At 40.6% G+C, this 23,081-nt stretch overlaps 1 protein-coding gene across 2 annotated transcripts in view; it reads right to left on the bottom strand.

The window, feature by feature from the left end:
- dnah2 (dynein, axonemal, heavy chain 2) overlaps nucleotides 1–23,081 on the bottom strand; it is a 234,435-nt gene that overhangs the window by 142,354 nt on the left and 69,000 nt on the right. For both annotated transcript variants that reach the window (XM_067446627.1, XM_067446618.1), the window contains 12 exons: nucleotides 20,932–21,078; nucleotides 19,515–19,671; nucleotides 15,705–15,944; nucleotides 13,774–13,962; nucleotides 11,057–11,204; nucleotides 9,859–10,051; nucleotides 6,377–6,577; nucleotides 5,420–5,576; nucleotides 5,074–5,248; nucleotides 2,671–2,834; nucleotides 2,286–2,447; nucleotides 903–1,006 (listed from right to left, as the gene is read on the bottom strand). In XM_067446627.1, coding sequence (XP_067302728.1) covers nucleotides 903–1,006; nucleotides 2,286–2,447; nucleotides 2,671–2,834; nucleotides 5,074–5,248; nucleotides 5,420–5,576; nucleotides 6,377–6,577; nucleotides 9,859–10,051; nucleotides 11,057–11,204; nucleotides 13,774–13,962; nucleotides 15,705–15,944; nucleotides 19,515–19,671; nucleotides 20,932–21,078 — 2,037 coding nt within the window. The remainder of the gene's footprint in view (nucleotides 1–902; nucleotides 1,007–2,285; nucleotides 2,448–2,670; nucleotides 2,835–5,073; nucleotides 5,249–5,419; nucleotides 5,577–6,376; nucleotides 6,578–9,858; nucleotides 10,052–11,056; nucleotides 11,205–13,773; nucleotides 13,963–15,704; nucleotides 15,945–19,514; nucleotides 19,672–20,931; nucleotides 21,079–23,081) is intronic.

Raw genomic sequence — 23,081 nt, 5'->3', positions numbered from 1 at the left:
AGGACTGAATTCTCCCGTGAGAGATCCCGCAGTCATGACGCACAGCTTGTTGTCTTCGCTCAAAGAAATCCACAGAGACCAACAGTGCTTCTGATCCACAACAAAAGACAACACCGTCACCGATATTTAAAAAAAACATCCTGGCAATGACTGGCCCCTCTGAGACGGGGCCCAGGCATTCTGGGATGCGATCTCTCCTACGAGGGCCTGTTTTTCTTTCGCTCTTCTCGTTTCCCGTTCTGTCGGTCATGGACTTCTGAGGCTGGAGCTCTGTTTATTTTCATCCGCTTCCCTGATGTGCTGCGCCGGCCAGCGGGAGACGCTAACAGGGATCTTTCAGAGGGTTACATCAGTGTGATTAGCCGGCTGTCATCAGGGGAACGCGAGGCCTGTCTCTGCCGTCTCCACCAGGGCTGTTGTAGCAGGTCTGATTGGGGCCGATGGGCTGTTGTTTTGGGAATGCCAGATCCAATCAAATGGCTTAGGGAGCGAATGACAGGGCAGAAGAAAAACGAAGAGCGGAAAACGTCACGTTCTCTCGGCAGGGAAGGCGCCACAGTGCACAAATGCTCTGCGTGATAGAATAGAGAGAGGTGACGAGCTGTAACTGAGGGCTGGCTGTCAAGGTGTGGGATTACAGCTGATCCTAGAATAATAATCAGCAGCGAACCTCTGCTGCTGATGGTTATCAGCTGGACTTCCCAACAGACCTCTGGTCACCAGCTACAGAAGGTAATCTCGAACAGAGAGAAGTTATAAAAAGCGATTGTCCACAGAAGAACATCATGAAAGACGACGGTGTCATTTTGTCAGGAACCACTCTTGATAAGGAGGATTAGTGCAAGAATGACACTTCATTATGCTGAGGACGTGTGTGTGTGAGTGTGTGTGTGTGTCCGCACCTCTCTCTCATGGCTGGATTCCTGAGGTCTGTGATCAGTGGGATGATTTTCTTAAACTGTTCAATCCTGCTTTTAGTGAAGTCCACAACCTCCCAGTGCTTGTCCTGAAAGAGCACACAAACACTTTACCACCATTACTTCATAACAGTCAGGATCCCACTGCAGGCTGAAGTGTAAAATGCTGAGTGCTGTTTTATGATGGGCTGATCCCCTGTCAGTGGAAGAGCACCCAAAGGGTCTGAATCAAGCAGGTGTTTCTAATCTGCTTAAAGCTAAATGTCAGGATAATGAGAAGCTGGTGAGAAGAGAAGCTAAATTAGCTTTAAAGGGTAATTAGCTACACAAAAGAGCTTTTATCACAGTTACAAAGGGAAACGAAGGAATGAGAGTCTCTGCTGGACTCTAATGAAGTAGCATCAGCATGCGTGTGAGAACAGTAGAAGATGAGTGAGAAACGGAGACATCACTGACGCCGCTGGTAGCTGTTTAGTGTCGGCCTGATGGCTGCTACTTTTTCATGTGAACGGTCTATACAAGATCTTGGCACTCAATCCGCTAATTGTGATGCTAAATGATTAATCGTTTAAAAATGAAAAATGCTAATTTATAAATATTATTAGTGTTATTCACATACACTATATTGCCAAAAGTTTTGGGACACCCCTCCAGATCACTGAATTCAGGTGTCCGATCACTTCCATGGCCACAGGTGTATAAATCAAGCACTAGGCATGCAGACACTTCTACAGACATTTGTGAAGGAATGGGTCGCTCTCAGGAGCTCAGTGAACTCAAGCGTGGTACTGTGATAGGTTGCCACCTCTACAATAAGTCCTGAGAAATAATTTTCTCTCTACAAAATATTCCATGGTCAACCGTTAGTGGTATTATAACAAAATGGAAGCAATTGGGAACGCAATATGTTGTGGATATTACGCAATATGTTCATTATTATTCAGGATTATTTGATGAATAGAACATTTCAAATAACAGCATTTATTTATTATTTGAAATCGATAACTATTTATAGAAAACGACGAAAGCTAAATTATATGCATATAAATTTAATGTATAAATTAACGTACAAGTTTAAATGCATCCTTGCTGAATAGAGGTATTATTTTCTTTTTTTTAAATGACTTACCCTAACATTTTGAACAGTAGTGTACCTGATCTTATTGATTACTTTCTCACAAAGAAAATCAGATGTGCATTTGTGAGATATTGAATAAATGTTTCATTAAAAGAGCAGAATACATTTTTATTTTTAAAACAGTTTTTCAATAATGCTAATATTTTATTTTTATATTAATATATTTATGTATAATTTTGGCTCCTAAACTGTTGAGTACCAGGAGTATAGAGTATGTTGCGGTGGCTTGCCTTGAACTCTCGGCTGAGTTTGTGGAGTTTCTTGAACATGGTCTGGCTGGTGCTGTCTATGACCTCGGTCTGTAGAGAGGCCAACTGACCCCCCTTCCACTCATCCCACAGAGCCTCCCACTGCTGGGCGATCTCCCATACCTGCTGTAGGTAATTCATGCTCTACAAACACATGCACATAAACACCATTTAAACATCACTGTATACTGAACCAGAAATGACCTTTACCAACAGTATCAACAGCGTTCAATTTGCCGTTACGCAGGACCATTGAATTTCCCTCAGCCAAAGAGACGTTTGTACTCTGTTGTGCTGCTTTGCATTGAATGCATCAGTGTTGTATTATATGGAGAAAAGTTTTACAGTAACAGCAGTGAATAGGCACCTTCTCTAGGGCGAGGATATCTTTAGAGGCTGTTTCTTCAATATTAAAGATGTTGAGACCGTAGTGTATGCTCTGCTCCTCTTCTTTAAGAGCCTCCATCTGGACACGCAGCTCTGACACGAGCTGTAGTGCAGAAGCTGGGGCTACATTAGTGCCAAAGGGACCTGCACATAGATACATGCAAAAATAAGATGGCATACATAAAAGACCAGACACAAATGCGCATGCATATGGTTAATGATTAAAAAACTGCACATTGAGCTATTATTTCCCCAGGGAGCAGCTTGTCGCTCTTAAAAAAGAAAAGAAAAGCTCAATGGATTCCTACTGGCCAGAAAGTTAGCAAAGTGAGCATGTTTCTCACAATGTGCTATTAATGTGGTTTCACAGTTGGGAGCTCAGCGGGTCAGTAGGTCTCTTTCCTGAACAGGGAGCGAGCTCTGGCTCGGACCCAGCTCCGCTCACAGGCCCGGACTCCCACGATCCATGAGCACGTGCGACAGCTTTGATTTACGAGATATTTGAAATTTCAAAAAACACCTCATTCATCTCAGGATGGCAAAACACAACACGTACAGTAACACACGAACGCGTTCGCACAGGCACCAGTATAGAGGGCGTTATCTGCCACAAAGGCCTCTGTGATATGTTTACAGGCGTGAGTGTTAACACCGCTCAGCGTTTATACTGGATTCCATCAAACACACTTGCTAAAGCATATCTACATCTCCGGCAATTACAATAAACACACATTTACACAATTCTGTATTAAGGCGAGCCATTAAGCAGCGTGTGAAGATCCATCAGGGATCTCCAGCTAATATTTGTGTAAAGTCTGATTTACTGAAGCATTTAGCACATGCTGAAGTGTCACTGGAGCAGAACGAATTCAGGAGCATTGGTGTTGAGAGGTTTGATGACGCCCATCCTCTCTCTCTCTCCGTTGTGCCTGACTAAAACGTAAAGGAAATCTAATTAGCAAATGTTAAAATGGGCTACATTTTTGATAAATCTGCCTTGGAGACTTCAACCAATCATAGACGTTTAATTGGCCCTGTGCTGAGAAACGCAACGTTGTGTTTTTCCTCAGCGCCGGATCTGAGAGGGAAAGTCACACTGGGTCCGTGGAGAGCAGGAGATGAGATTTTGAAGGGGCACCTTGGCAGGGGCCAGTAGTATGTGTTTGGACTGAATGAGTGTGATATTATTGAAACCATCTCTCTCTTGAATACAAATTTCTCTCTGCACAAAGCTGCTTCCTGGCCTCATTAACCTGAAGGAGCCCGCCATTGTTTGCTGGAACAATCCAAACAATCCAGTCGTTCTCAACAAGTTGCAGCTGCCGCCCACGTTCGGAAATTCTGGGATTGTGGTAAATAATGACGGTGAGCGTCGAGTGCGCTTGCCACGTGTTGACTTAGCAAAAAGCTAAGGCTGTGCCAAAACTCCAACTTTGTCTGAATCAAGACGTAAAGGCTTTTGGATTCATAGTGGGAGAAGAACAGACACGGGGAAGGAATGGCAGGAGATCAAACCGAAAAACAACAGACTTCACAGAGCTATCAACGATCACAAGGTAACGCAAACACAATGGAAACGAGATGGGGAACGAGTGAGCAAAGAAGTGTGGGAAAAAGGAAAGAATGAAAAAGGAGGGAAGCGAAAGTAGGACGAAAACTCTGTCCTCTTTGATACAGTTCGGCACAACCTGACTTTGTTCGTGAAGAGAGGTGGCAGTGAGAGATGGGGAAAAAGAACTTTTCAATCCCGTTTTTAATAGAGCAGAGAATAAACAGTGCAGAGACACCAGCAGGAGGTGGAGCAGCAGTACGGGACAACAAGAGACGAGAGAGAGAGAGAGAGAGAGAGAGAGAGAGAGAGAGAGAGAGAGAGAGAGAGAGAGAGAGAGAGAGAGAGAGAGAGAGAGAGAGAGAGAGAGAGAGAGAGAGAGAGAGAGAGAGAGAGAGAGAGAGAGAGAGAGAGAGAGAGAGAGCACAGAGCAGAGAGAGAAACTGGGCGGCAGACAGGCTGAGAGTGCAGTCAAGGGCAGGATGTTAGCGTGACGGTCACTTGTGCTGTAGGTGAGGCTCCATGGCGTTCTAAAACATTATCTGAAGGCTAATTGGTTGTGATGTGCCGTGGGGTGTGTGGGAGGTTGATGGCTCTACCTAGCACTCCCCACTATGCAGAACACCCACGGCCCCAGAAAGCAAAGGCCTGCTGTGCCATCCATGTAGCGAACTGACCTACAGAAAAAGAGGCATGCTGGGATGTGAAGCTCTCAGTGGGCTCTGAGACAGTACTGGTAGTATACCTACTGACCGTATGTGTGTGTGTGTGTGTGTGTGTTTTCCCATCCTCTAACAGTTGAAACTCTTAACGCTGATGTGTATGTGTGTTCACCATTGTTATTGAAGCTCTGTAGGGCCAACTGTGTCTTCTTCTTAAACTCCTCAGAGGAGACGATCAGCCCACTCTTCATCATGTCTTTGTGTTTCTTCAACATGATGTCACTGTCAATCATAACCTGCTGGAACCACACCCACTCTGCATTCAGAGCCTCCAGCAACTCCAACACCTACAGAGACAGAGTGAGAGAGTGAGAAAATCTAAGAGTCAAATAAAAGCGTAGTCAAATGAGGAATAGAGGCAGAAGATGAAAGTGTATTTAGGAGACAATTTGACTGGAACACCTGAGGGTGTGCGTGTTTGTGTGTGTGTGTTTGTGTGTGTGTGGTGCGACACTCACAGCGGGGTCGACGGAAACCTCGTATTTCTCGAGGATGGCAAACTGCTCGTGGATGGGCGGAATCTGACTTTCGGTTTTACTCAGATCTGCCTGTAGAGTTTCAAGAAGTTTTAGACTCTCTTCCAACTCCACCAGAGTCTGAGGAGGCTGAGACAACCTAAAATAAACAAACAGTCAATGACTATGCGCATGCTAAATATTTAATGCCTATTCTAAGCGAATTAAGAACAAAAACACAGAACTAAACATACAGTATAGCTGCCCTGTTTCAACACTTACTGAGCTGCCTACTATACGATGCCATTTTGGTATATGTTGCTTTGGAGTTGCTAAGCTATTCTGAGTGATTATAGCATGATGCTGTGCTGTAGCAAGGGTGTTGCTATGGGGTGAACTAAAAATAAAATTGAAATAAATGTAAATGACCAACACACAGCAAAATTGCTAAAAACTTGATCTAAAATGGAAATAAAACAAGAGCAGCTATTCAAAATATTAATAAATTACTATAATAGTATCTAAATGATACTAAAATAACACAGACTCAAGTCAAATAAGCCCACCTCCAAATCTCCATATTCTCTTTCTAGTCGACAGAACTATTTATTAGTGTCAGGCTTAGTAACATGCTAATGTCAGACTCTATTGGAATCAACAGAGAGGTTTGTCGAGTCTCTTATGCTCTTCACGTGAGGGGTGTTAATTGGCGTGGCATGCATGAGTGACCATTAACACAGTCGCTGCCCATGAAGAGCGTTTCAAATCGGTCACTTATGAGGTTTCATTTCAGTTAGGATCCCAGCTGCTTATATAGACAGCGAGGCAGGGTTTTGGAACAGAGCTTGAGCGGGTCTCACACACACACACACACACACACACACACACACACACACACACACACACACACACACACACACACACACACACACACACACACACACACACACACACACACACCTGAGAGCGTTTTCCTGCAGGAAGCTGTGCAGTTCTTTGAGTTTGGCACTGGCCATAAGGCTGAGCAGCTGCGTGAACTTGCTCTGCCACTCGTTACAATGTTGCAACAGAGAGAATTTGAGCGAAGAACAATCCAGCAACACAAACTGCAAACTTAACACTGTCTCCTCCTTCTGGACATTGTTCGCCACCTCAGTGTATCTGGAGTGAGAGAGAGAGAGAAAGAGAAAGAGAGAGAGGGAGAGGGAGAGAGAGTAAATAAAGTGGAAAATTCTCTTGAAACTAAAGAATCAGCACAATGAGAGTTTATATACATATCTATAAAATGCAAATTTGCAAAGAGATGTTCTCCTTTCTAAACAAAGATTACATTAACATTTAATGTTTTATTTTAAGTTTTTAAAGAATTTTCTAGTACCACAATGAGTCCTGATTCAAAATGAAGATTGTTTGCAGGTTGTGTTGATTAACAACAACAAAAAATAAATTATGTTGTTAAGTCTAACATCAGACACTAGATAAATCTATAAAATAATTCAGTTATATTTTATTATATATTCATTATATATATCCTGAATAATAGAATGAAAAGCACCATGTGTCCATCAACTAAGATCCCAAAACCAAAACTTTTTTGTAAATAAAATGTATTTTCCCATGATACATCAGTAAGTGGAGAAGGTTCAAGGACGGAAACTTGGATGCTTGTCTCCTGATTTTTCTTTCCTAACAATGCTGTGATTGTATCTGGACTACATTTTCTCCAAACTATTTTTTTCTTATCGCCACTACTAATGGTACATTTTAACAGACAACGCTTCTAATAATTAATAATGGCCACTAAATTACTTTTTTGTTTAAATGGATCTGTAACATATGATGTTTTTATTTGTTTTTTGCTCAGTCATAATGGCTCCCTATTAATAGCAATTTAATTTGTCATTTCAGTTCACAAAGAAAAAAAAAAAGAAGTTTTTCAAGAAAATAACTGAAGTGTGCAACATCAGTTCTTTCTGTGAGTGAGTTTAGTGAGTTTAATGAAATAAAGCAAGATGTTACATTAACAGTAGTCATTAAGTATCATACATTATTTGATGTGGAAAAACTTGAGACATGAATTGGGACGGCAGGCAACACATAAATGTCCTTCCAGCTCAGGACAGATACACAAACATGAACAAGGTCATTGTTGTGCAATCACACACAGCATCTGTGTGTCCAAACACACAGCCTCAAGCATCCACTGTTGACATGATAATGATTTGGTTAGTACAGAGAAAATCTATAGGGAAGAGATGTGGACAGGATTGGCATCTCTGTGCTACAGACATTTCGACAGTGGTGGCTCGTCAGGGGAGGCAACGGAGGAACAGCCAGCCCAAAATTTTGAAGTGAAAATGGGAGAAAGAGGTCCCAGGACCTCTTCTTTATTTATTTAAGTTTTTATTTAATTTACATATGTGTATATTTATTTATTAATTCATTTATTTACTTATTCAATTATTTATTTTTAATTTGTGCAGGTTTGGTCCTACATAGATATCACCAGAGTGTTTGTGAAGTTTTAGTTTAAAATACCCCACAGATCAATTTTACAGCATGTTAAATTACAGCAACTTTACTGATGAGTTGCTTTGTTCTGTTATGCGCACTTTAATCACAGTAAGAGCTGAATACACAGTACACGACGTGCACATTAGTCATTTCCACAAACACACTCTCTCCTTTGCATTATCATCAATGTACACAGCAAATTACATAAAAACACTCATTACAACTACCAGTAAACAAATAAATACAGACCTTATGCCTTTTCAGGGGTGCTTAATAAAATGGTAAACTTTATATCCATAAAACAACTCTGTTAAACTGTAATAAAGTGCGTGTTCTTCCTTTCATTACTGCTGTAACTAGAAATCTAAACCAAACTGGACCAAGGACAAACCAGTTATTCATTTAAAAGACCCAAAAACACCCAAGCCTGCCTCTATAATTACACAAGATGAAAGCCTGGCACAGGGCACAGTGGAAGTGATCAAAATATAAAAATTCTTTCATTCTTCAAAATTCAAAATTCTTTCAATGTTCTTTCAATTTTATTTTTGACAATACACACTTTTTCACATCATACTTTCAATAGGCTTATTTTGATCACTAAAATGCACTTCATCCTCATTTATTAAAATAAAATCACCCATCACGTTTGAGTTCACCAGATGCCTGAAGGGACCTTTTTTGATCCTTTGTGGGAGGATCAAAAAAAGGACTAAGAACTTAAAGGGATACTTCACCGCTTTTTCATATTAAACTATGTTATTCCCTTAACTTAAACGAGTTGATACACACCTCTCTCGTCTGAGTGCATGCACTTAATCTCTCTGACGCGCGGTGATGATCTGATAGCATTAAAAAGCGCAGTAAAAAGTCCCGGCCGAAACATTTTTCCTCACACCTCCCCCTCACTCTCTCATTTCTGTCAATAGGGAGATGTGAGTGACTTTTTACTGCGCAGAGCCGAAGTACTCTCAGAAGTGCTATTCCGCCATACATTATAGTTCTCCTTTTTAATCCGCTTAGAAAAGCGCCACATTTTATTTTGTGTCACCATACTTGATCGTTCAACTACTCGTGTAACTGTATTTAAATAGGGGAAACGTGGAGGTGTTTGGTCACTTCTAACTTGATCTCTGTTTGGTTCCATAGTGAATGAACTGGGCTTAGTGGAGCTAAGCTAAATGCTATCAGATCGTCACCGCGCGTCAGAGAGATTAAGTGCACGCACTCAGACGAGAGAGGTGTGTATCAACTCGTTTAAGTTAAGGGAATAACATAGTTTAATATGAAAAGGCGGTGAAGTATCCCTTTAAGTAAAACAGAACTTAAGGGAACTCTCAAGTAATTAAGGGAAAATACTTAATGACAGTCTTAAAGTTCCTTAAGTGGACACTTAGTTCGGGCATCCAGGAAATATACACTTTAGCACCATTTTGAGCACTACACCAAGACCTAAAGCACACTCAATGTAGAATTCAACAGCTTAGAAACGGCACGTCTTCCTTTGCTGGTAAACAAAGATCCTCGCTTCCGCCGACTCTACGTCATATTCTCACGCATGCGTCTTCATGTTTCCCAGATGGAAGACAATAATTTGTTGAACAAAGTCGTAATTTAAAAAAATGTTGTGCACTAATCTATTCTCGTCGCTTCATAAAATGATTGTAGAGCCACTGTAGTGAGATGGGCTTTGTAACGACATCTTTAGTGTCTTTATGGGTCTTAAGAGAGGAAAAGTGCATTATAAAATAAAATCTATTATTATTATTATTATTAATGACAGAATTTTTTGGGGGGGGGGGGGGGGGGGGGGGGGGGGGCGCTTTCATGCAACCGAGCCCAGAACTCTTGGAACTTTAACTGAATACCCCTGATTTAGATCCAGCCTTTTCAACACTTTACACTCATTTTGAAAGAAAGACAGAGACCTGGCGATGTCGGCGTCAAAGGAAGCTACTGTAGGGTTGAGCCGCTGGTAGCGCTGTATAAAGCCGTCTTTTTCGATTTCCCAGATCTCTCTGTGTTTGTCCCAGGTCTTCAGGTAGGTCTGCAGGAAAGATGCAGTAGTCACCATTCCTGCAGCTATGGCTCCCTGGATCTTACAGATCTCTTCATCTTGCTCTGAAATCAAAAGAAAGCAGGAAAGTAAGAACACATCAATTATTGTTGAAGCCACACAACTAAACATTTCAATTTCTGTCAACATTTACTCACTCTCATGTCATTCCAAAATTGTAAAACCTTCGTTCATCTTCAGTACACAAATTAAGAGCTTTTAAATATCACAACCACTTTCAAGACTCAAGAAAGATATCACAACATTGTTAACCTTAATGTTATGAAGCAACGAGAATACTTTTTGTGTGCAATCCCCGTTCAAAGAACGGACACCAGGTCTCTGTTTTGCTCTCTGTTTGCACTTTGAATATTGAGAGAGTAATGTGATTATAATTGCACTTATTGTTTGCATTTATTTATTTTTGTTATGAATACCGTTTTTATTTCTATGTTCAAATTGTGGAAAGGAGTTCAATTAGGAGGTCACTTTTGTTTTTTACAGTGCTTGTATGTTCTTGTCTTTTAATGTATATAAGTTCAATTATATTCAATGCATGATAATTGATTCTCAGAAAGTAGAACTGAAATGACATTCATTACAAGATGATTAGTTAAGCATTTAAAAATACACCTGCAGACTATTTTTCCAGTAATGAATTTTGCCATCAAGGATTTCTTAAAAATACTGTGCAAAAATCTTGTCTCGTCTCATTCTCGTATCTCGTCGCACCCCTAGTAATTAATGACAGCAATTTTAATTTTTGGCTGAACTAACCCTTTAAGCAATACACAAATGATGCAAATGGATTTTTCACCCACACATTTTGTCATTATTCAGTCATCTTTGTGGCTTTGTGTTTATTTTTCTTTCAGAGAAACACAAAGAGAGGAATCTGAAGAACTGTACAAAAAGAGGACCTATGCAGTTCTTCATAATTTCTCCTTCTTTTTGCTGCGTTCAACAGAAGAAAGCCATATGGGTTTGGAACGACATGAGGGTGAGCGAACAGGAATAATAAAAAGGGCATAAAGGACAAATGGAGGGATGTGGTGAATGAGAAGGAGTACCGATGATGCTGTGGATGGGGCTTCTCTGTGAGCGCTGGCGGGTCAGTAGGTCGGGCAGACGTTTGAACACTGAGATGGTCTTGATGAGTTGAGAGCTAATGCTGTTCACTATGTGGGTGAGTTTCTGGAGAGAAGGAGAGAAATCCACCTGGACAGACACACAGAGGAGAAGACTTAAAGGGGGGGTGAAATGCTGTTTCATGCACACTGAGCTTTTTACACGGTTAAAGACTTGGATTCCCATCCTAAACATAGACAAAGTTTCAAAAACTAATGTTGGACGTTTGATGGAGTATTTCTGTGTTAAAAATACTCCTTCCGGTTTCTCACAAGTTTCGGAGAGTTTTTTTCGAGTATGGGTCGACTTGACGTTAATAGACCGGAAGGTCCTTGTATGGGCCGTACGGGCTCTTCTCCCGGTAGGGTGCGCGCGCGCATGACTACAGCGAGAGAGGAAATGCACGGCCGTAAACACTCTCTCAGCTGCAGATCCACTCGTCCGTGAACACTAATGTCGGTTATAGTCCGCGCCGCGCTCTACTTTGACATTAAGCGACTTCAACGCTTCAGCACAGCATTCCGGGAAGGCAACGCTGCATTTGAATCGATTTGAACGCAGAAATGCTTCAGTCGCATCGCAAAGTGGATCTCCACACTCCAAGAAGTGTGTTTTTGACGGAGCCGTCCCAGCGATAAAGGTTCGGTCCTGCATTGGAAGCAGCCGGTGAGTAAAACTGCTTCAAATGTCTGTGCTGTTGCTTATCGTCACGTATGTGAACATCAGTAAACGACACGATCGCGTGCTTCGTCATTCAAATGCGCTAACGGTTACTCCATTGTTGTTCTATGTATAACGTTACACTAGTCTGACGTGCAAAACCGTTTTGCTTGCTACTGCTAAGGTTTAGTCGCATACAATAGTCCATAAACCGAATCATGTCCTCATAAACTGCGAGTAAACACACACAAATGTTGACAGGCCACTAAATACAGTACATACCACAGAGACGGACGTCCTGCTGTTGCTGTTTCTCCTGTTCAATTTATTTCAGCCTCCGAATTAGATTCTGGATCATATCTATTAGCTGAGATCGATAGCCATGGGTTTCTCTTATAATGACGGGGCTTAATATAATGACGGCCGAGTTGCGTGTGCGCGTGCTTCTAGTAAACACAGAAATTGGCGAATGGCGGTCTTTCGAATCAGCTTTGACCGCGACTCTGGAAGACTTGGAGTTAAGCTTTTCTCTGAGAAAAGAACAAAGAACGGCACTGAAGTCATTCTTAAAAAGGGAAGATGTGTTCTGAGTTTTGCAGACCGGATACGGCAGATGTTTAATCTATCAATGAGCTCTGCTTCACCTTCGTTGCTCTGGTTGGTTGTAGCGATATCCAGTTGCGTGCATACCGTGCAGAGGGAGTTTGAAAGACAACCGTTTATCCGCCCCTCGGATTGAACTGTCTATGGTCAGTTTCCAGACCAAACATCTTGATGTGGGTCTGGCTTGTCAGGCTAAACACACGCAACTTTTTAAAAAATATATGAACATTAACGAAACCAGGAAAAAAATAATGCACCAGGAAAACCCAACACAGATGCTGATGCTCTCAATTATTTAAAGGGGTACTTCACCGCCGGCAAAAGGGGCTTTCAATAAAACGAAGGGCCTAGAGCTGTCAAAAGTCTTGATAAACAAACGCAAATTTCTCGCTCCAGGTAACACAGAGAATGAGTAAACATTGTTCATTTACATATACTACCGAAAAAGTACAAAGTGGGTTGTACATAATGCGAAGTTACAATTAATTTCCACCACACAAATATTGCACATTAATAAATGATCTGTTAATAAGCACTTTAAACTCTTCACACTTTCTTCTTTCATCGCAGAAGTATGTACTTGTTTTTGCTCTGACTATGTTAGTGTAGAAAAGTTTTCAAATATGGAATCATGAATCTCAGAAAATCTATATTTATTTTTATTGCTGAAATATGACAGAATCTTGATATTGCTAGCTCCTCTAACGTCCTGTGGTTTTCTGTGACCATTTCTAATCATCTCCTCTGTGAGAGCTGGAAAAGATGTGTAGCGGCAAATATTCTACCAGCGTGAATTTGGTTGTCGATCAGCCTGACGGATATTCACTTTCGCTCTTGGTGTGAACAGACTATTCATCAATGATTTGTTTTGCTTATTCATTTTGCGTTGGTGTGAGAGGGCCTTTAATGGTGTGTCCTGAGCTAGCATTAATGCATTTCCCTTCCCTCTGGCACTTAGAGCGCGTTGCCTCAGGCAGTCTGTCTCCACAGACCAAAGCAACCAATGTCCCTAAAATATATTCAATTAAGTCAAACTAGCGTTTCTGCTTTTCCTTTCTCACTGTGTTTAGCTGACTAAGCATCATGGGACATTACCCATAGGCCTCGGTCCAAATATACCCGAGCAAGAGAGTGAAGTGCTGAATAACGCAGCAGTGCAGCCACAGCTGTGATTTATAGAGGTTGTGGTGTTCTGAATGCCCTCTGCTTGATGTATGATAGTGTCTTTATGCTGTATGTAAAACACATGGCCAGCAGCTCTCTGTGACCAACACAATGATTTGCACTGACACAGAGCTTTTATGTAAAAATGTTGTCTAAATGTGAGGGTAAATAGTTTTCAATGACTATTGCATTACTTTTGTATGTTGTCTTGTCTGTGTCTGTTTGTGTGCACCTGAGCAGGAGATCGAGGAGTTTGTTGTTTCAGGACCACATCTACTCTGAACAAGGGGTTCGGAGAAGTTTTGCCGTCTCCATTGATGGCTTTCGAGAGCTCGTGCAGAGAGCGCTTTATATTCACACGAAACGCCTCCTCGACCATTCGGTCCAGCTTCTCCAAGTTTGACACCCAGTGCTGTTGCACCTGAAAACACAAACACCAATATGAAGTCAATGGGAAGTCCTCATAATGAGGTTTTATAAAAGTATGTTAAATGTATGCAGAGATAAGTATTATTGTGCCATTATACATACTTAAAGGGATAGATCACTATCTTTTTTTTTTTTTTGTTCCACAGAAGAAAGAAAGTCATATGGGTTTGGAACAACATGTGGATAAGTTAATGATGACAACATTTGCATTATGAGGTGAATTCTCGCTTATTAATATGGATCCTCTGATCGATCGGCCGCAGATTGGTAGTCACTAAATTTGGCTGATCCCACGATCTGATCGCTCAATCTGCTTTGGATTGATCACTCAATTGACAAGCCTTGATTTACTGTGCGCAAAAGGAAAGGAGCACACATTTGAAACTTATCAACCAGGTTCTTATTACTTCCTATATGTAATTATAAATATTTGTATGCTTTATTGGGGCGTTTACACATGTAAATTGTTCTTATGTTCAGTAAAACTCTCAGATCACTTGTTTGGAGAGGTTTATGGACTTTTGATAAAAAGGCTATCATGGTTCCAAATGCCATAACTTTTGATTGCTTTGAGATATTAACTCAAAATTGGCCCACTTGCAGCTGGCATGATTGTGAACAAGCCCAGTTCATGATGTGTCATATATACTTTCTAATAGTCATAATGTTAAGCATGAATAATAACAAATCAAATCAATAAACTGCATTGTTTTCACAGCAGTGTTCTAACATAAACTCCAAACATGATAAAAATGTATTATATTCACAATTTAAAGGGTTTTTATCAAATGATACCTTGGTTTTTGTAGAGTTGTAAGCAATTACTTTTAAGTGTGCCACTTGAAACCACATGAAATCATTAAAGATACCTTTAGGGTGTAAGGGTTAACAGTGACAGTTGAGAGAGAGCACGTATATAAAGCTTGAATGATCAGGATCGGGATCGGCCAATCGATGACAAGAAAGTTCACAAAGGGGTAATACATTTACCTTCAGATGTCTTAACAATTAAACTAGCTGGTTCTTATACCAATAAGTCACTTAAGGAGTTTACACACATAACACGCCTTCAGTGTGTTAAAATTACTTATTTTGATTGCCCAGTCCGAACCTGAGTTCGATTGCTCCCCCCTCCCCCTGCCCCCACTGGACTCTGTTCAGATTAAATTATTTGGGTCCGAACCGTGGTGCATTTAGGCCATCACAGCAATAGCGGTTTATCCCATTGCTTGGTATCGACAGCGAGTGAGAAGCATTGCTCCTGTCACTTTTACATGTTTGTTTTTGAACCATTGGTTTTGTTTTTTCAAAGCTTCAGTATGAAACAGCAGTTGCATCTTATCAGCTGTGAATGTACTGCAAATGCTCAAAAGGATGCTGAAGACTAGCAGAAATGAGATTTACTGCTATGTCATTCACACTCGCCAGGAAAATGCGTGAAACACACACAAACACGTTTATTAAATCATACATCATTAATAGCAGTTCCCTTGCACGCTTTAGTATGACTGTGTTCATATCAGCAGCAAACCTTATCAGAGGTCACATGAACCGTCGCCCAGACCACCCTTTTTAAGAGGACTCGGGTTTTGAAGACAGCTTCACATCCAAACGAACCAAACTCAGACGTCAATCGAACCCAGGTGTGCACCAAAAGTGCTAGTGTGAAAGCACCCTAACACAACCTCAAGAAGCTTATTCCTTTTGTAGAGAAAATCTTAAGCTTAAACACACCTCTGGGCCATCTAGGTGGAAGGTCCCATAGACTCTGGCCATGATTTTGACGATGTTCTGGTGTGCGCTCTGCAGTCGGAGCAGCTGGCTATGCTGATGATTCTGCTGATCTTCCTGGAACTCCAGGTCTCCATGGAATATCTTGCTATCTACACGTACCAAAAGCAGCTCCCTGATCTGCTCACAGAGCTTAGAGGCGGCCAGGTTAGCTGCCTTATACTCATCCACCATTAGCTGCACCTGTGGGAGAGAAGAGAGATCAAAAACACAGAAAGCAGAAAAACAAAGAGAGAGCACAGACGTTTAATCCCAAAGCACACTGCTTAGAAAATTGTAAGATTTGAACCTGAACTTCTACATCCTTGGTTTGTTTACATTAACAACTGTTCTAATGCATTTTTAGACAAAAATGACATGCTACACAAATCTTTGTTCTTGTTATTTCTATAACCTTTCCCTGAGATTGTTGCGCCATTATTTAAAATGAGCTACTACTTTACCGCATGCAGGTCTATTACTGATTCTGTGGATGCCTGCCTTATTGAAAAACACAGACTCCAGTAGACAGAATCACACACTTCTCAACGTTTCAAAACCTGAGCTATTGTGAAACAGTACTTTAGCATTCTCTCTCTCTCTCTCTTAACTAAAAAACATATGGGAATAAATGTGTTTTCACCTGTAGTGAGAAGCAACACACAGGTAGATTTGACTAACTGCTCTGAGAGGAGTTACAGCACAAAGCAATCATTAAAAGCCCAGGAGCTCCTCCATTAGGCTGTCCTGACTAATGACCAAATTAATGAGGGGAAAAAAAGGAACAGGGAGTGAAAGAGAGTGTGGTTGAAAAAACCAAAAAAAAGAGAGTTTGCGTGGTGCTTGCCAATGCAAAACTTACCACCTCATATCTTTAGTGAAACATACGAAAACAACAAACAAAAGCAGCAACAACAACAACACAAAGGCCCTGTTTACACTGGGTCGATGAGATCACAAGTGGACAAGGTGTCTCTTTTGTCCACTTTCAACCACTTCTGTCCTAATTTCTTCAAGGGGATGGTGTACGGGCGGGGAAATGTATGGGCTTTTTCAGATCTTTTGATCTGATCTGACAGAGAAACATACAGAGAGTAGCCGCTTTTTTTCTGACCCCACAAAATGCTGAATTCAGGAATGGTGAGAGATCATTGTGCTTGGTATGTTTTTCGTCTCGAGTCTTCAGCTGCCAAAGTTTGGCGTCCCGTCTGGCTAGCGCTACCTCTAGACAAGCTTAAAACATTTTACACCTGCATTTAGCGTCGTCCACTTGTGATCCGATCGACCAAAACGCATCTTAATACCAATTGTAAACAACCAAAGAAAAACAGCACAAACAAGAAGTAAAGCTGACAGAATGGGTGCGAGAGGAATGTGGTGGGAGAAGGATGGAAAACGCATTCAAACAAAGCAGCAGGGCTTTTCCAGCAGGATCGTCCAGCTCATGTTTCCTTCTCTCTCTTTTCCACAGAAATAGAGCCTCTGATTTCAACGCATTCCTGTGCTTAAAATCAAAGGAGGCAGTTCTTATCCACAAAGCATCGAGCTTTTCTCATCCAACAGCTCCCTGTTCCATCTGCGGAGGGCAGCGGTGCTGAGACGTTTCTGGGAGTTTGCGCAGAGGTTCTCTGAAGCATCTTGCATGCCGCATAATCTCACTCTTCCTCCTAGCTCTGGATCCAGCTCGTCTCATGACTTTTTCATGGGATGAAACATGTCACATGAAATAAGCCTCAAAGGGGAAGATTACTCTACGTGCACGAGTGTGTAGAATGTATACTTACATTTCTAAGTGTGTGTGGGTGTGTGTAAGCTCAGATGTGTCGTGTTCTCCACACTTCTCCATTACCAGTGAAGCTCTTGCCAGCTCTGTTTTGGGCTCGAAGGATGTCTGACATTGACTCTGACGTGAACCTGATCTCCCCCCAGCTCTCTCCAGCAAGTGAGATTGAAACGGGCACAGTGGCGGCACTGAATCGAGGCTCCCTGCTTTTATTGCGAACACTGGGGCTGTTTATACTGAGATGCCTGTGCGGCCTTTATTAAAGTAGATGGGGCATTCATGTTTCTGCTTGCATGCCTTTGTGTATGTGTGTGTATGTGTGTCTTTACCACATGGCTAAAGGGCAATGCCAGTGCTTTAATATCATATTGCCTTGTACATTGTAGGAGTGATGGACAGCCAGCAGAGGATTGCACAATTGCACTCCACTGAATCGCACTTCCATTCTCAGTAAAACTTGCTGCCTTACTCTCTTGCATTACAAAAGCAATATCGTCAGAAAAATGGACACAGCTGTATCAGAACAAAACATGAGCAAAGCTTCTGTTCCTGAATAATTGCAGCTAGGGTCCAAAATGTACTTCTTTTTTTTCTTTTCTTTTTGCCACATCTGCTGATAGTGGATTACTTAAGACAATTAAAGAAATATAATGGACTTTCAATCTTAATATTCATCATCGATTCACGTATTATGGTTTCCGCAAAAAATATTAAGCAGCACAAACGATTTAACCACTAATAACCAAAATAACAATTATAATCCTCATATAAGAATGATTTCAGAAGGATCATATGACCCTGAAGTCTGGAGTAATGATGATGAAAATTCTGTTTAGTCATAACAAGAATAAATGGAAATATATTCAAATAGAAATTTCAATTGTTTTAACTGTAATAATTGTTTTATAGTGTTACTATTTTTACTGTATTATTATCAAAAAAATACAGCCTTAGTGAGAGCTAATGTAAGGGTCTTCTTTTAAAAATGTTTAAAAAAAGCCAACCCCAAATGTTTGATTGCTAGTTTTTATCCTCATGACAATGGGATTTACACCAATCAGGCACATTATGATCACCTTCCTGATATTGAGTTGGTCCCTTTTTGCTGCTGAAACAGCCCTGACCCGTCGAGGCATGGACTGCACTAGATGCCTGAAGGTGTGCTGTGGTATCTGGCACCAAGATGTTAGCAGCAGCACCGCAAGCAGTTTTGACTTATGACTGGGAATAAACAAACGCACATGCAGAACTTGCAAAACAAACTGCATCCACTGTTTCCTTAACGCTGGGTTATTTGGGAAGCTCTCGCTCTGGTTGACAAAGCACTCGCTTCGGGAGAAGTACATCTACAAGGAATTCTGCCTTTTATTACATCAAACAGGGCCATGCTCGAAAAACATTTACGAAATCTCCATGGGCATTTTATAGATTTTTAAGAATACACATCTTTCTTTTTATGTAAAACTCTAAAATATATATTTTTAGACAAAAGACATAGGGCCTTAAAATATTTTTGTGAACAATAGGAGGCCTTAGAGTAGAGGTCTTCAGGTTTTCGTATCGAAGTGGACCTGTGAAGGGATCTACCTTAGAGTCAAAGAGGTTGCAAACCACTTTTCTATAATTCTCTGCCATTTTTGGACTCCAAATTGAGCTCAGGAGATTTCTCTATTGAAAAAACCACGCCGCTGTCCACATCAGGCTTACTGTCCAGCTCTGTCCATCAGTTTTCCCAGAGAGCTTGTGCTGGCTGACCAGCTTCATCACCTGTGTTTTTCTTATGGTTATGTATTGAACCGGCATTGAAATTCATACTCTACTCAGGGAAAGTCCAGAAGAGTTCTGTCTGCCAGAGAAATACAAGCTTTTCACTATACTATCTATTGTCTGTGTGTGTGTGTGTGTGTGTGTGTGTGTGTGTGTGTGTGTGTGTGTGTGTGTGTGTGTGTGTGTGTGTGTGTGTGTGTGTGTGTGTGTCAGAAACGTCTGACCTTGTTGGCGTGCAGTCTGCAGTCATTGATAAAGGCGCTGGCTGTTCCTTTTGTGGACCAGTGCAGTTTTGACAGGCCTGGTTGGATTTTCTTGTCCAAGAAGCGAATTCTCTCAGAGAAGAGACCCAGTTCATCTGCATTCAGAGCAGTAATGATTCTGTTTGAGAGTGAACACAATCATACAAGTGTAAGTTCACTGCATAATCCATTTAGGTCTTAACGCCATTGACAAATTTCTTTTACAACGTTTTTAAAAACAAGCAAGGCCATTTTAAAAGCATAACAGAACAAGAGGGTGGTAAAAATGGATTAACAAGTCTTAGTGGATGTGTTCTGCCATTTGGGGCAAGTGGCCTGTTTAGCTTGTGCTGGGTTTAAGTGTTTGTTTCCAGCTGGCATGTGTAGAATGCATTAAATGTGGTAACAATACTGACAGAGATGACTCACTCTGTCCCTCTGAGAGTTACAATGAGTCCTCCAGTCTGAAGAGCACGTGTGTGTGCGAGCGCTGAGAGGCTTATGTGAGAGAGGAGGAGGTTATTATTCACTACAGAACGAGGGACATAAGTGTGAATTGTTTTGTTCAGCGGAATTGTGTGTGTGCATGTGTGTGTGTTTAATTTAAGTGCTTTTCTCCAGATTGGATGTGCTAAGTCTTGAATGGAGATGTGTATATTGAGGCAGATGGAATGTAAACACTCAGTTTGTGCTTAAAATGAATTGTGTTGGCCAAAGGGGTGAAGAGTAATATCAATGTCTATTAAAGATGTTACCTAACAAGTTCCCCGTTTAAACTGGCAAGTATGCCTCTGTGTGTGAAAGTCATATACTTTTTTTTATACTTATGAGAAGTAAATTACAGATCATTTCCTCATAAATATATTACAGTCAACTTGTTAAGTCAGTTTTCAATATAAAAAAGGTTTATAATGTCTGAGTAATGAGTAATGTCTTTTGACAAAATTAAAATGTCAAATGAGTGTCTGCAAGGGATAAAGTTAGGATGTGGCCCTGTCCATCAACAAGATACAAAAAGTATATATTTATACTGTACAGTCGTGGTAAAAAGATTACATACACCTTGTAGAATCTCCAAAACCTTTCAAAATAATCGATCATAAATAATTGTTAACAAAGTTAAAATGAATCATAATATTTGCAGATTGCTTGTTATATCTGAAGTTGGTTGTTTGTCATGTGTGCATTATACATTATAAAGGATTAACATAAGCATTATGATATTATATGTAAAACCGTGAAAGTGTCACTGTGTTATATATATATTTAAAAAATAACTTTATAGAAAGATGTGCCAAAAATATGATTGTGATGATGATGCTGACATCTATGCATGTTCCTTACAAGTTTGTCAGCAAGCATGTGGGAGAGAAATTCAGTATCTGTCAGCCATACCGACCTGTTATAGTCTCTAACAACGAGGAGGACATTCTCTCTCAGGTTGTGCAGTTCCTCTCTCCGCTGATACACCTCTGAGACGTAGTGAGGCATCTCATAAAGCAGTCGGTCCCAGTAATGGATCTCATTAAACATCTTCAATAGGTTCCTCAACACACAAACACAGTTGTACATTCAGAGTCTGTGTGTTTGTATTCACACTAGAATATTCAGGAAGTATAAAACATCTCTAGTAATATGCATTATGACTACAGTTCATGAAAGATTTAAGATCAGCACAACTTGATTACTTTAAAGTGTTTGAATGGGTTGATTAAGGTCAATTATAAATAGTATTCACAACATATTCAGCTTAAAATTAAACAGAATGGCCCTCATTTATCAATCTTGCGTAGAAACGGGCGTATATGTTGGCGTAAGATTATGCTTACACGTCTCTCACCGCCTGATTTATGAAGCTGTGCGCACCTCTGCAATCCAGGTGTACGCAATACCTGCCCTTGATAAATGCCGCGGCTGAAAACGATCGTCATTAGAATAGCACGCCCCTATATATTCAAGTCTCCGCCTCCTCACGCCCTCATTTTATGCCATGGACACACGGAAGACGACAAAAGAAGCGAAACTTCTCCGTGGAGATCGGGTGGGCCTCAATCATTTTACTAGTCCAGGGCACTGATTAGGACATAAGTCAATGGGCTGACTTCCGTGATCAGTGCCCTGACTACTGAACTAGTGATATGATTGAGACGCGCCCAACGAGCCGATCACCAGGGAAGTGGGGAATTTAAAGAGTGGGATTAAAGGCACCCACAAAAACAAAATATGGACCTAAATTACGAGTACTGTTAATAGTGTGGGGGTTGAGAAGCGCACTCCAGCAGTTTAAATAGCTGTTTGGTTGAGAAATAATCAATGCATTATTTTACAGAACATGTTTTGAAACAATTAGCATTTAATTTCGTATCACGGCACATGTAGGCTATTGGGTGTACGATATAGTGATGATGATGTGATGTGGAGTATCATTCATTCACATTAATAATAGCATGACAATTTGTAAGATTCTTATTATTATTAGGGTATGATTTGTATTATTAATGACGCTTATTGTTATTTATAAGAAGAAAGTCATTATTATTTATTTTATTATTATTATTTATAGGAAAAGAATGTCATTTTTATTATTTTGTCAGTCTGAATTATTTTCAGTCCCAGTCCGTGCGCAGCTGCCGGGCCTAACCCTGAAGCGTCAGGTAAAGCGCACATGCCTACAAATCAAATGCTTTGGTATAGTCACACAAATTAAACATTGAAGTCCATGTTGCACAAAAATAAACACTGAAGTTTATAATTAATATGTTGTTGTTGTTTTTTTACAGTGGGTCATAATATAGCATATCTTTGTCAGTGCGTTTTGTGGTGTTATTGTTTTCCTGCGCATTTTCGCACTAACTCAAACGTGCGCACACCACCTCCTGAGCTGGTGTAGGATTTGAGCGTGCCGTACGCCAACGTCCATATTGATAAATCTCACCGTGGGTGAGATTATAAAGTCACCGTGGGTTTGGGTGTACACTGGAAATTTGGTGTACGCACTTTTGATAAATGAGGGCCAATGTGTGTAGCATGGATCAATTCCATGAAAACTTCCCAGAAAATAAGGTGCTATGATAGTTCTATATACATTCTATATATATATGATATTTCTTTCTGTCTTGTCCACTAAAGAATTTGTTCACTTTAAAATTAAGATTAACCCATGATTTACTCACCCTCAAGCCACCCTAGGTGTATTTGTCTTTCACTGCAAAAAGGTGTACCCAGGCCTTCTGAAGCAAATCGGTGGGTTTTTGTAAGAAAAATATCCATATTTAAAACTTTATAAAGTAAAATATCTAGCTTCCGCCAGATCGCCTTCCTTATTCAACTTAAATGTAAAAAAAGCCTCTCATTGTTCAAAACGCTTACGCTACATTCGACGTCATACACTGGATAAGTTACGCTTTTTTCCATAAATTAAATTTGGAAGGCAGCCTGGCATAAAGCTAGATATTTTACGTTATAAAGTTTTAAATTATGGATATTTTTCTTACAAAAACACATCAATTTGCTTCAAAGAAAGATTCAAACCCGTGGGCCCCGTTCACT

The sequence above is a fragment of the Pseudorasbora parva genome, chromosome 1 (assembly GCF_024679245.1).
Source record: "Pseudorasbora parva isolate DD20220531a chromosome 1, ASM2467924v1, whole genome shotgun sequence".
Lineage (NCBI taxonomy): Eukaryota > Metazoa > Chordata > Actinopteri > Cypriniformes > Gobionidae > Pseudorasbora > Pseudorasbora parva.
Note: the sequence above shows the minus strand (reverse complement) of the source record. Positions and strands in the feature narration are given on the sequence as shown.